Source organism: Furipterus horrens, unplaced genomic scaffold (genome assembly GCF_987537825.1).
Source record: "Furipterus horrens unplaced genomic scaffold, mFurHor1.1.pri manual_scaffold_3, whole genome shotgun sequence".
In the NCBI taxonomy this organism is placed as follows: domain Eukaryota; kingdom Metazoa; phylum Chordata; class Mammalia; order Chiroptera; family Furipteridae; genus Furipterus; species Furipterus horrens.
Window position 1 is genome coordinate 95,111,792 of NW_028327173.1, and position 14,002 is coordinate 95,125,793.

A 14,002-nucleotide genomic window follows, 5' to 3' on the forward strand; every position below is an offset into this window, starting at 1 on the left:
CAGAATTAATGTCTATACTAGACATCTTCAGTGGGGAAGAGAGGGGCTGCTATGAAGATATGGGAAAGGGAACATCCTCCTGGTCAGGGAATTGTCCAGGCCGAACAGAAATTTCCCAATATAGACCCTGAATGGGATAATAACAGGCCGGAAGATAGGGGTCAGATGAGAGACCTTAGGAGCCTCATCATCAGGGGAATCAAGGAGTTCATTCCCCAAGCACAGAATGTCTCTAAGGCATTTGAGATACAGCAAAAAAGAGAAAAACTCCATCAGCATTACTACAGAAGTTCAGGGACCAAATGAGAAAGTATTCTGGTCTAAATCCAGAGAATGCTGTAGGGCAAGGACTCTTAAAGTCACTGTTGTTACAGAAGCTGGCCAGATATTTGTAAGAAATTGCAGAAGGTAGATGAATGGGCCAGAAAGAACAATTGAAAAACTCCTCAGAAGAGCTTAGAAAGTATACATTAGAAGAGAGGACAAGCAGGAACTTCAAAAACCTGCAGGATATCTCTCTGCAAATCTAGGAACTTTTAGCTGCCAGATACTGAGTTTGAGTATAGTCCTTCACAGTATGGAGAAGAACAAGGACTAGAAGCATGTTACGGTTAAATCTAAAGAAGTAAACGGTATTTAGAAAGTTTGTGAATGTTGCAGAAGGTCTGTGGAAAGTCATAATGATAAAAAGGAAACAATTATGGGACTTTTAAACCTGGGAAAAGGAAACCTCAGCTTGCCTGTGTTCTGATTTTATAAATGCGTATTTTGGTCTGTTCTGTTGTGGAATTCTCTATATCTGTTTTTGACCAATGAGACCTAGGAAAGGTCATCTGTAAACTGGTTAGCGAAAATTCCTTTTGCCACCCAGGACCCAGGGTCATTCAGGGCTAATGAGTGATCCAGCCTGGGCGAGTGAACATGTCTTGCCAAGGGACATGGCTGGATGTCTCTATAGTCTTACAGATTCAGAGGCTAGTTTGTGGGTTATGTTGTATGAATTAATGTGTATGTTTTTCCTTCTGTTTGCATAGGGCATAAGCCTATAATCTCATTACCTGAGTAATTGTCTGTACATATACGCCTCACTTAAGAAGCCCATCTGCATCACTGCCTCCTGAGACTCAGTGGTTGGGTTGGTAAAGTGTGGGGCAGTCTGTAGGCTTCACTTTAAAACTGGTTTCTCTTTTTCTGTCCCATAGCTTCGACAGAAAAGGCCCAGAGTTCTGAGAAGGGGGAAATCCTAAAATATTCCCTTCAGCCCAAACTAAGTTTGGTGTGCAAAAGGGCTTTGAACAGGTATGACATGCCTTGCACACCTTCTGCCAAAGAAGCCAATTTTTTCCCTAATGTAGGACATTACACATCAATCCCTGCCTATTGTCATCTAGTAATTATAGTTTTAATTATGCTTTTTAACCCTGTTGCCAAATCTGTTGCTCCCAGAATATAACAAGGATGCCAGTTTGTGCATCAGTGTCAGCCTTTGGAAACTGAGCACACTGCTGCCCAGGGACATCCAATTGACCTGGATTTTACAAAATCCTTCCCCATGTGAGAAGGCCACCCTCCCCTCCTCACTTTCACTCTATTAGAAATTTCTAGATTCAAGGGTAAGTAGGACGATGGCCATGTCCAGCTTGAAGCAGCTAGAAGAGCATGAGACCTTCGCCCATTGTTCTTCATAAGATTATAAAGGGTCTTAAGTGTGAGAGGGAGGAATTGTTACAAAAGAAGTTCCCCCCAAATTCCCCAGAGCCTGCAGATGGGGGTGTGGGGGAAGAAGACAGCTTTCAAGATGCCTTTGTATAGCTATGGCTGGTAGCTAGTATCAAATGGCTTTGGTTCTTCCAAGGCCCCAAAGAGACAGGAGGGCTTTTGACTATAAAATGGTGATGAAAAAGAGGCCCACAGACCCTGGTGGATCATTTGATCCTCATATCTATATTGATGCCATTGGCATCCCTAAAGGAGTTCCAGATGAGTTTAAGGTTAGGAATCAAAGAGTGGCAGGGATTGAATCAGTCCTCTTCTGATGGTCAACAATTAATAACAATGTTGATTGGGTAAACTATATTTATTATAATCAGCAGAGATTTATTAATTATACCAGGGATGTTCTAGAAGAAATAGCTCAACAGTTAGATGCCACCAGTCAAATGACCTGGGAGAATAGGATGGCACTGGATATGATGTGAGCAGAAAAAGGAGGTGTATGTGTAATGCTCAGGGGACAGTGTTGCACTTTTATCCCCCAAAATACAGCTCCTGATGGGACTATCACTAAGGCTCTACAGGGTCTGACCACCCTAGCAAATGAACTAGCAGAAAACTCAGGCATCGACAATCCTGTAACAGGATTGTTAGAAAACTGGTTTGGCAACTGGAAAGGAATGATCCAGTCAGCTTTTGTTTCTCCTCCCTCATTGTAGTAGCAGCTGTCCTTACTGCTTTAGGCTGCTGTATTATTCCCTGCATCAGAGGTTTAGTTCAGAGATTAATTGAAACTGCACTAACTAAACAGATGCCAGTAATTTACCAACAGAATAATCTCCTCCTCCTGGAGGCTGAAGAAAATCCTTTCTATGAGGCAGAGTATCGAGAAATCCTCATGAGTTTTGAAGAGACAAATTAGACGTTTGAGTAGTCAATTTTCCAAGAGACAGGGGGAACTGTTAGGGATAAAGAAGCAAGCCACTGACCCTCAAACCAGTAGAGATAATTAACAAATGAATCATGGAAAAGGAGCAAGGAAATGACATTCAGCAGCTCCTAACACATATCTCTGGGATGAAAAGTAGGAAGATTGCCATCACCAAGCACAGAGAAATGGGAAGATGTAGCTAGATAACTTTGCAAATAAGTTGGAGATAGACTTGTAACTGGATTACCCTTAGTTAATCACACCCTGAGTTAAGTAGTTAATCGTGTTAGATTGTGAACCTGGATTAACCAGTAATGGAGAAATGGGGGAGAAGGAGAGGGGAGGGGTAGCTAATCATGTTAGGGAGGGGGAGCTAATCGCATTAGCATAAAAGCAGTTTTCTTTGTCTATTTTGAGCACACATGCTGCTGGCTGACAGTGTGCCGGACTCTGTAGACTCATGAATAAATGCCTCGCTTTTCTGCTGAAGTCCTGTGTCCCGGTGATGTATTGTGAGCCTTTCTCACAAGCCTGGGCAGTAAGCATGTCTCTGCCAGGGCACATCTCTTTAGGAGGCCAGTGGACATACTGAAGAAAGGGGGCCTAGCTGTCTGTGTTTTGAATTATTGCTCTGTTTATGCTCTGAAATTAAAAACTGAAGTTTCCCAGGGAAAGTTAAAACTTCACAAGAAAAAAAGTGAACAAGGGAAAATGTAACACATGGAAATAGAGAAGGTTTGTGAGAGGAATATAGAAGTTTTGTTAGAAATTTGTGAAAGTTTTGAAAAGAAATTGTATGGTCTTAGTAATGAAAGGTATAATGCATGGAAATGCAGTTTTGAAGAACAAGGATTTTCCTTCATGTTTTTATATTTTTCTCTCTACCTAATCCCTCCAGTATTTAGCATTCTAAAGAAGTAAGCAGTAACATAAGGGTTTTTTTGCATAAAACTAATAAGACCAGTTGCTACTGAGGCTTTGACTGGGATGTCATGCCTGAAGGAGGCATGTCTAGGCTCTGGTTGTTACCAGAAAGTCCTGGGGAATGGGAGTTGACTTTAAAAGATAATGAAAGCCAAGGAGGAAAAAGTCTAATACCCTGGTTGGCTCTGCGGTTCATGGCAGTCTTTCTAGGGAAGGAACGAAAGTTGCTTTCCTTAAAGATGGCTAGGAGAAACCTTAAGGCACAATGGAAAACCTAAAGGGCTTATGAAAAGCATGGGTTTTACAGGCAAGGCCAGATGGCAAGTGTATGGCTCAGCTTCTGTGCCCAGAAGGGCAGACTGAGAGTCAATCTGAATGTTCCTAGTGAGTTCCAGCAAAGCAGACTTAAAGATAATATATAATCAATTGCTGTTCTTGTTGTCTTTATGCAAATAAATGGGCTAAATTAAAACTGGACTTAATGCAGTCCCTTTAATAACAAGAAGGTTAAATCTTAAGGAGAAAAATTATGATTTAAGAAAACTCACAATGCTCAGTGGTAGACTATAAATTAATACAACTAACTGTCTTTAAAAGTTTGTTTTCATTTAAAAGTTAAAACTAGGTTGTAACATCATCAAAAATGTTCAATCTAAAGGCAAGAAGGACCTGTCGATTTGTCACTGTTAAATATCATTCCAGGAAAAGCGCTGTAACTAATGTCTCCACAGTCTTACAGATTCAGAGTCTGGTTTGTGGGTTATGTTATGTGAATTAACATGTATATTCTTCCTTCTCTTTGCAAAGGACATAAGCCTATAATCTCATTACCTAAATAATTGTACGTATAGGCCTCACTTAAGATGCTCATCTGCATCACCACCTCCTGAGATTCAAAGGTTTGGCAGAACTAAGGTGCTAGGTTGGTAAAATGTGGGGCAGCCTGTGGGCTTCACTTTAAAACTTGTTTCTCTCTTTCTGTCCCATAGCTTGGACAGAAAGGGCCCAGAAGTCTAAGAAGGGGCCAATCCTAAAATATTCCTCTGAGCCCAAACTAAGTTTAGTGGGCAAAGGGCTTTGAACTGGTGTGACATGCCTTGCACACCTTCCACCAAAGAAGTCAATTTTTTTTTTTCCCAATGGGAACCATTTTACCTCCCAAGTGGTAAGAGGAGTCGTGAATTGCCTGGATATCAAATGGGATTATAATACCCCCTGGCACCCTCCTTCCTCAGGCTGAGTAGAACGCATAACCAGATCCTAAAGAAACAACTAACTAAATTAAACTTGGAGACCAAGCTACCATGGACCAAGTGTCTTCCATTGGTTCTCAGGATTAGGACAGCTCCTAGGAAGGATATTCGAATATCGCCCTATGAGTTCTTATATGGATTTCCTTACCTGGGAAGTGGGACTGAGCTACCCACCCTAGAAATCAAGGATCAGTTTTTAAAGAATTATATATTGGCTGTTTCATCTACCCTTCCCTCTCTCAAGGTGAAAGGTCTCCTTGTCCAGACCCCACCGCTCGAGTTTCTGGTTCATCACTTCCAGCCTGGTGACGAGGTCCTGATCAAGTCCTGGAGAGAAGAGAAACTTCAGCTCACATGGAAAGGACCATTCCAGGTGCTCCTGACCACCGAGACTGCTGCGAGAACTGCTGAAAAGGGGTGGGCTCATTACACGAGGGTAAAGGAACCTTTAGAAGAAAAAGCAAGGGCTGAGCAGGAAGTAACTTCAGATCAGGGAAAGGACCCTTTAAAATTAACTCAGAAAAAGGCTATGATGTCCCATAGGAGGTGGTGTGAGCTCATAAGGCTCTGCTGGGTAACAGTATTCTTTCAGGGTGCCCTGAGTTAGGTTAGGCCAATAACCCTGATTAGAAATGTAACTGAAAGTATAGGTCCCCAAACTGTAAAGTTTGACGCATGTCAAGTTTTGCCTTGTGGGGACCTTACCTATCAGTGCTGGCTGTCATCTCAGGAAAAATATCTCTGTCCCTATCTAGAAAATAATGGAATCTTCACATATTTAGGGAAAGGCCCTTGCCCTACCTGGGATGATATTTGGTGGACCACGAAACCTGATGGATAAATGTCCACTCCCCGAGCAAGTAAAATCACTCCAGATTAAAATAACTCAGCAAAGGAACTCCTCCCCAGAACTGCCAGGCTCTCCAGTGCAATCCTCTTCTTCTAATATTTAATCAGCCACAGGCCTTAAGTAAGCAACCCCATGTGGCTACCAGAGTTTATGGCTTAGGAGCAGATATATCTGGTGAAGATCCATTAGGGTGGCTAGGTCTCCACTTAGTGAAAACCCCTCCCTCCTTGGAAAATCTAACTTCCATCAGCCAGACCTTAGGACTATCTCAGAAAGGATCCTAGAATGATCCAGCCAAGGTAAAATTTTTTGAGGTATTAGATCTTAGGCAAATTCTAGAGATAGAGACTGGATATGGGGACACAGATGCTTAGGTAGAATGAGTCAAATTTACTGTTAAATCCCTAAATAAAAGCAACTGTTATGCTTGTGCATCAGGGAGACCCCAGGCACAGGTCGTACCATTTCCACTAGGCTGGGACTCTGACCCCTCGGGAATGACCTGTATGCTCGCTCTCTACCGGGATGAGAATGCATGGGGAAATGAGACTTGCAGAAGCTTGTCTCTCCCCTTTTCCTCTATAAGGAGTAGTGGGACTCAATCCCTCCCTCCATACTCAGTGGGGCCCATGAGTCACTCTTCTTGCCTCTCTAGGTGGGAAGTGAATTTGGATACCCCTGTGGGAGAACTCCTAACATGCACTCATACCAGAAATGTGAGCTACCTCAACAGTGAGGCAGGCAACTATTTCCCCCTCCAAATCCTCAGAGCAGATGTCTGGTGGTATTGTGGGCAGAGGAGCCTCTGGAAAGTCTTGCCAGACAGGTGGAGCGGAACCTGTGCCCTGGTTCAATTGGCTATCCCATTTACCCTAGCATTTCCAAAACCGGACCAGACTAAAGCTGCTAAAAAAAAAAAGAGGTCAATGGCACCTGGTGGAACATTTGACCCTCATAACTACATTGATGCTATTGGGGTCCCTAGAGGAGTTCCAGGTGAATTTAAGGCTAGAAATCAGATAGGAGCAGAGTTTTAGTCAGTCCTCTTCTGGTGGTCGACCATTAATAAAAATGTTGATTGGATAAACTATGCTTATTATAACCAGCAGAGGTTTATCAATTATACTAGGAATGCTCTAGGAGGAATAGCTCAACAACTAGATGCCACCAGTCGAGTGGCCTAGAAGAACAAGATAGCACCATATATGATGCTAGCAGAGAAGGGAGGTGTATGTGTAATGCTTGGGGGACATTGTTGCACCTTTATCTCTAATAATACAGCTCCTGATGGATCTATCACTAAAGCTCTTCAGGGACTGACAACCCTAGCAAATGAACTAGCAGAAAACTCAGGTATAGACAATTCTATAACAGGATGGTTAGAAAATTGGTTTGGTAATTGGAAAGGAATGATCTCATCAGCTCTCATATCTTTCATAGTGGTAGCAGGTGTCTTCACAGCTTTAGGCTATTGTATTGTTCCCTGTGTCAGAGGTTTAGTTCAAAGGATGATTGAGACTGCACTAACTAAACAAATGCTGGCAACGTATCATAATCTCCTCCTCCTAGAGGCCAGAGGAAATCCTTGCTATGAGAAAGTGAAGAATCCTCCTTAGGTTTGAGAGGACAAATAAAAAGGTTTGAGTAGCAAATTTCCCAAAAGAGACAGAGGGAATTGTACCCTTACAATAAAAGTGACTCCCAAACTGGTAAGAAATGATTAGCAACAAAAGAGAAATATAATCTTGAACAACTATAATTTAGAAATAGAGGGACTGGAGACATAAACAGTCAAGAGTTAACCGAGTGTGAGGGGCACCCATCAGGGAATATTTATCACCTGGGAATTATGCATAGTCAGTGAGTTAAGGAAACTTATTCATGAGTTAATTACTACCCTTAGTTGATTTAGTTAATCGTGTTAGATCGTAACTCTGGAGTATCCAGTAGGGAAAAATGGAGAAGAAGGGGAGGGGTTTACTCGCATTAGGATAAAAGCCACTGGCTCTGAGCATCGGTGCGCCCTTTGTTAGGCTGCGCCCGGACTTGCAAATCCGTGAATAAACAAATGCCTCATTTACTGCTTAAATCCTGTGTCCTGGTGTTTTCATTGTGAGCATTTCTCACAATATGAAGATATTTTCTTGCTAAAATGTAAATTCCTCAACGTGGAACAGGAAGAGATTCTGAAAGTGAATTAACTCAGTAGGACCAGGTATTTGGAGCAAGTGGTATCCATGGGAATGTAAAATCTAGGGCAAAGCTTTAGATTCCCAAAGAAAACATTACCTAAATTTCAAGGGACAGTGAATTCCAGCTATAGCTGAAGCAAGCCAGATGTTCATATCAAGCACTATGGTTAATAACATAGGCTTGCTTGGAAGGCATACTGCCTACATTTAAATCCCAGCTCTTGCACTTGCTAGCTCTGAAACACTGACCCAGTTCCTTAACTTCTCTGAAAAATGAGAATTCTAATAACACTATGGGATAAAAGCAAGTAAGTTACACATAGTATGTGCTAACAACAGTGCCTTGCATATAACAAGGGTGCTAACAACAGTGCCTTGCATATAACAAGCACTCAAAAATATTCTATGTAATGCCCTGGCTGGTTAGCTCAGTTGGTTAGAGCATCGTCCTGATATGCCAAGATTTCTGGTTTGTTGTTCCACAACAAATCGATGTCTCTCTCTCTCTCTCTTCCCTTTCCTCTCTCTCTCTAAAATAAAAAATAGAAATTAAAAAAACATTCTCTATATTTATATATTTACTTCTGTCCTCTTTTTTTCAAGAGGAAGCCAGTTTACACCAAAGCATAATTTCCACCAAAACTGAGTAGTAATTATGTTTCATAGTGAAGTTCCTAAAACAGCCATTTGAATCAAATTGTTTGCTGATCCAAAACAACTAATTTCTACCCCAAAAGAAATTGATATATTTCTTTTTAAGCCTATAATTTGTGGTAAGCACTAGAATCTTAATGAAAAAAACATTCATTCATCATTAATTAGTGAGTTAATCCAGTAAACATTTGAAGTGTGCTGTATGTTAGTTACAACAGATACATACTTGAATGAGATATGGCCTCTGTTATTCAGTCAAGGACTGGCAAACAACTACGGTATTAGAGGTACTAAGTGTCATGGGAGAGGATGGGGTGGAGGACAAAAGAGGGTGAGTGACCTCAAGGGAGTGGCAGTGGTGGTGGTGGGGGGCTTCCTGGAGGATACATAGTTGTATTTAGGTCAGTGAGAAGTCAGCAAGCAAATACAGAAGCAAGAACAGCATGTGCAGAGTCACAGAGGCCACTTTCAGAACTTCAGAGATTTTCAGGTGGCTGAAGAAAAAGATGGGTGTGTGGGGGTGGGGAAGGCAAACAGAGCAGGAGACGGACCTAGAAAGATAGAGGGTCCTGGGTCTCTCAAACTCTGTGAGCAAAACTGAGAAGTTTGAACTTGCTTATCCAGAAAGTCATGGGAGACCTTGAGGGACTTGTAAGTAAGATATAATATTTCCACTTTATAAACTTTATAAACTTCCTATCAGAGCAGTGTGGAAAGTAGACTGAAAGGAGGTAAAAATGGGGCCTGGTTAGAAAAGTATTAAATTGATCTAAGTGGAGACTGATGAGGGTCTGGACTTGGAGCCTGGCAGGAGGAATGGAAAGGGAAGATAGCTTGCAGGCAGAGCTAAGGAAGAATGCAAGAAGAATGCAGAGGGCTAGATGACTATATTGTACAGGGGTCATTAGTGTCAGACATGAAGTGCCACCTCCCAGCTATGTCATCATGGCAGGCTTCTTCACTTCATCGATCATCTAAAAAACAAGATCAGCAATGACTAATTTACAGAGACATCATGTGGGGTAAAAATGTTAGTTCACAGCAGGCATTAAATAAATAGTTATTACAAAATATTATTTTGTGGAAGAAAGAGCACATTCCATTGGGAATCATTTATCAAGATAAGAAATTTAGCAGGTAGAACAGGTTTGTGGAGGAAGACTGAATTCAGTTTTAGACATACTGAATATAAGGTACCTATGGGACAACCAGATATGAAAATTGAATAAAAAGTTGACTACCTGAGATCTGGGAATTCAGTGAAGCAAAGGGATGACTGAAGCTACTTGGGTGTAAGAGTGAGAAGAGGAGCAGAGTGCCAGGGATGGTGTTTGGGAGACCCCAAAGTCACAGGGTCCAGCAGAGAACAGTAGGTATGTGTCAAAGCCAGAAAAAAAGCAAAGATAGGAGAAGGAAGTTGAGAGATGATGGTGGCCGAAACTTCAAGACAGAAAGCTTCAAGAGGAAGGTGAGATCGATATTATACATATTATAGATATTATATTATCTATAGAGAGCACTGCACCCAACAGCAGCATAATACATATTTTCAAATGTACATAGAACAGTTACCAAGCTAGACTATATTCTTGGACATAAACCAAATTTAAAAGAATTGAAAATCATACAAAGTATGTTTTCTGAATATTAAGGAATCACGCCAGAAACCAATTAACAGAAAGGTATCTGAGAAACCCCCAATATCTGTAAATTAAATAATATTTCTAAATAACCATAGGTCAAAGAAGAAGTCTGAAGGAATATTAGAAAATATATAAAACTGAATGAAAATACAACATATCGAAATTTGTAGGATGCAGCCAAAGCAGTACTTGAGAAATTTATAGCATGAACTTATTTTCTGAAAAAGAAACAAGTTCAAAATCAATAATCTAAGCTTCTACTTTAAGAGTTTAGCAAAAAAGCAAATTAAAACTCAAAGTGATCAGAAGGAAGAAAATGAGAGCAGAAACAATAAAATTGAAAACAGAAAATAACAAATTAATAAAACCAAAATTTAGTTCTTTGAAAAAACTCAATGAAATTGATAACACAGGGAAACAATTTTTAACATAATTCCTCTGAGTTCAATTTCTCAGCTGTTTTAGACTTAAATAGGCATGCTGATTTAAAAACTGCAGTTAGTTTTCTTCTATCACGTCAAGTTTTTCTCTATGGCTTATCTTAATATGACCATTCTAGGCTGGATCGAGCCTGGATCAAGGGAAGCACTAGTGCTCTCCTATTGGCTGAGAGCAAACCTCCCTCAAGTGGGGAGGGGTGGGGGATGACCCTGGAGACCAGCGACAGGTTCATACTTGTCTAGGCTATTCAGTTACACATGAGACAGTGTGGTGAGAGGTTGTGTGCTGCTCTATATAGTGAATCATATTCCAAAGTATAGTCCGAGTTCTTGTCTGTATGCAAGGAGTTAGCAGAATTAATTTTTTATTTACATATATACTTATTTCCTTTTCTTCAGATCATGTCTGCCTCTGCTATTTCTCGTCATTAAGTGCCTAAACAACACTGGTTCATTTTGTTCTATCTGTGGCAGTTTCACCATACCCAGTCAAAGGACAAACATCAGCACATTTGTCAAGCAAGCCTATTTTGCATATTTTAAAGTAAAACTTGGTGATTAAGATAAGTCTTGAGCCCCTCACAAGGTGTGCAAGCAGTGTGTCGAGAGTTTATGGATGTGGACAAAGGGAATACGTGATAAATTGCCATTTGGTATACCTATGGTTTGGCGAGAGCTGAGATCATTCAAGTGACTGTTACTTTTGTATAGTGAAAACCTCAGGATATAACAAGAAAAATAAATGTAAAATACAGTATCCTAGTCTACCATCAGCTATACGCCTAGTGCCTCATTCAGCTGAAATCCCAGTGCCAGTTTCCACTGAACTACCCTCTTTTGAAAAACAGGAGTATGGTGAAGAACTAAGTGAGAGCAATGATGAAGATTTTGAAACTGAAGGTTTGGCACGAGAGTTGGGACTATCCAAAAAGGCTTCAGAACTCCTGGCATCAAGACTGTGTGAGAAAAACTTGCTTGAAAAAGGAGCAAAGGCATCCTACTTTCAATCAAGAGAAAGTGCATTTCTGCAGTACTTTTGAAGTGATGGTGGCTTTGTGTATTGCCATAACATACATAGTTTAATGGAGGAATTGGGAATTCCAATCCAGAATGTAACTGAATGGTGACTATTCATTGATAGCTCAAAGTGGAACTTGAAGTGTGTCCTCCTCCACAATGGCAATTTATTTGGTGCAGTCCCAACTGGCCATTCAGTTTGCTTTTGTGAAGAATATGAAGACATAAACAGAGTCATTGATCTGTTGCAATATCACAAGCACAATTGGATCATCTTCCTTCTTGGTCAGCAATGTGGATACACCAAGTATCCCTGTTTTCTGTGTATGTGGGACAGCAGAGCTTGTGAGAAGCATTGGGTGGAGTTGAATTGGCCTCCAAGATCTGACCTCAAACCTGGTGATCCAAACATTCTACGTGAGCCACTTGTTGACAGAAAAAACATTATATTCCCATCTCCGTACATAAAACTGGGTCTCATGAAGCAATTTGTTAAAGTTTTGCCAACTGAAGGAGACTGTTTAAAGTATCTTATTTTGACCTGTCGTTTGAACAGATAAAATAGCTTAATATGTATATTTGGTAGCAGAACTTTAGTACTTGTATACAGTTACTTACAGTAACAATATCTAGCCTTTATATGAATAAAATAAACAGTATATTCAGGTAATTTTTCTTTATTTTCCTTTGTATGTACATTTTGTATGATTTGGGGGACAAAGGAAGGGTATCCTATACCTTAAAAAGTTGATGTGATAGAGAAAAACTGGGACCATTTTTGGATTTAGATGCCAAAAGTTAGTCAAAAACAAGTGTCAGATCTAACTCAATTAAAATTGTGTTCCCCAGTGTAATCCTCTAGTTAAGCTGGGCAGGATAAAAAGAGGTGATACAAATGATCAGTTTCAGGGGACAAAGAGGGCTATTACTGTAGCCCTTACAAACTTTTTAAAAGTAATAAGGGAAAGACAAAAGAGTAATAAGGGAATACTACAAACAGCTCTCAAAGAAGCCACTGGCTTTGACAACAAGATCATACTTACCTCAGTGAGAACAGTTTCAGTTCGGGTTACAATGGAAGATGGGCCAGAATGCACTGGAGAAGGAACGAGAGGAGAATGTGTAGAAGCAAAGAGTGCAGACAATTCTTTCAACAAGTTTGTGGGAAATGACAAAGAATGGTAAGGTAGTAACTACAGGTAAGAAGGACAACATTTTGGAGGAGGAACTGTGCCCACCTTCACAGGCTAAGAGGAAAGATCCAGGGAGAGAAGTCAATGATACCAGAGAGGGAGAGAAAACCAAAGGCACCATGTCCTAGGGGCAGCGGGAGGGCAGGGACCAGCAACAAAGTAGACCAGCTTACTTTGCACAACACACTCTCCCCAGAACCATGTGGGGATACAATAAGGACAGGCAGAAGTACCAACTAGGATTGGTAACTAAATCAGACTTATCATTTAAGAGTTCTAAAGTTCTTTACCAAGAAAAGGACTGTCAAGAACTAAGATTCTATAATAAAACATTGTCATTAAATAGCTTAAGTCATGTAAGTTGCAGACTAGCTGAAAAAGACTAGACTTGTGATATTCTAGTGCCCAGGTCTGCAAACTACTTCTGTAAATGACCAGAGAGTAAATATTTTAGGCTTTGTAGGCCAAGAGGCAAAATCAAAGATATTATGTAGATAAATGAGAGAAACTTCTTATTTAACTCACCCCAAGTGTCTGGAGTAGGCCATCTGGGAACCAATAAAAACACACTTAGGACAAAAAGCTACTGGTCTGAAGAGAAGGGTCTTGGTGGGCCAGGCAAGCATCTTGCGGCATTAGGGTAGCCTAGGTCAATTTCACTTTGCACCCGAGGGACCTCCCAAATCCTAATACACCCTTTTCTCCTCCCAAGGGCCCAGCAGTATGAATTTGGGCAGCGTGCTGGAGGCTAAGCAACTCCTGAATTGCCAACTGAAATTCTATGACTGGGTGCCTGGTTATAATTAACAATTGCCAATTTGTAGGTGGTCATGAGTACAGGCCCTGGCAGCAACACTGGGAGTAGAGGAGGAAATGGGGATGAAGAGGGACACCCAATATCGATCTCTAAGACTCACTATGATAGCCTCCTAAATAGGTGCCTAGGCCTTACAAAAACACATGGTGAGCTGGATTTAGTCTATAGGCAGTAGTTTGCTGGCCCCTATTCCTGTGTCTCTAAAAACCTTAAAAATAAACGTGAAGGGCAGCCTTAAAAAATGTGAATAGCACAAAAATTCTTCATCAAAATATAAAGTTTCATATTTGAATACAATGTTCTCTTTGCATTCACATTAAGTGAGGTTATGTAAATAACACCACATCAAACCCCTCCTTCCTTGAAGTTCACTAT

The 14,002-nt window shown here is 40.8% G+C and overlaps 1 protein-coding gene across 5 annotated transcripts in view; it reads right to left on the reverse strand.

Moving 5' to 3' along the window:
- BPHL (biphenyl hydrolase like) overlaps nt 1-14,002 on the reverse strand; it is a 52,453-nt gene that overhangs the window by 21,464 nt on the left and 16,987 nt on the right. For 3 of the 5 annotated variants that reach the window (XM_090269891.1, XM_090269889.1, XM_090269890.1), the window contains exon 5: nt 12,661-12,713. The exons of the other annotated variants lie outside the window; for them this stretch is intronic. In XM_090269891.1, the coding sequence (XP_090126017.1) occupies nt 12,661-12,713 (53 nt within the window). The remainder of the gene's footprint in view (nt 1-12,660; nt 12,714-14,002) is intronic. 5 annotated transcript variants of the gene reach the window in all.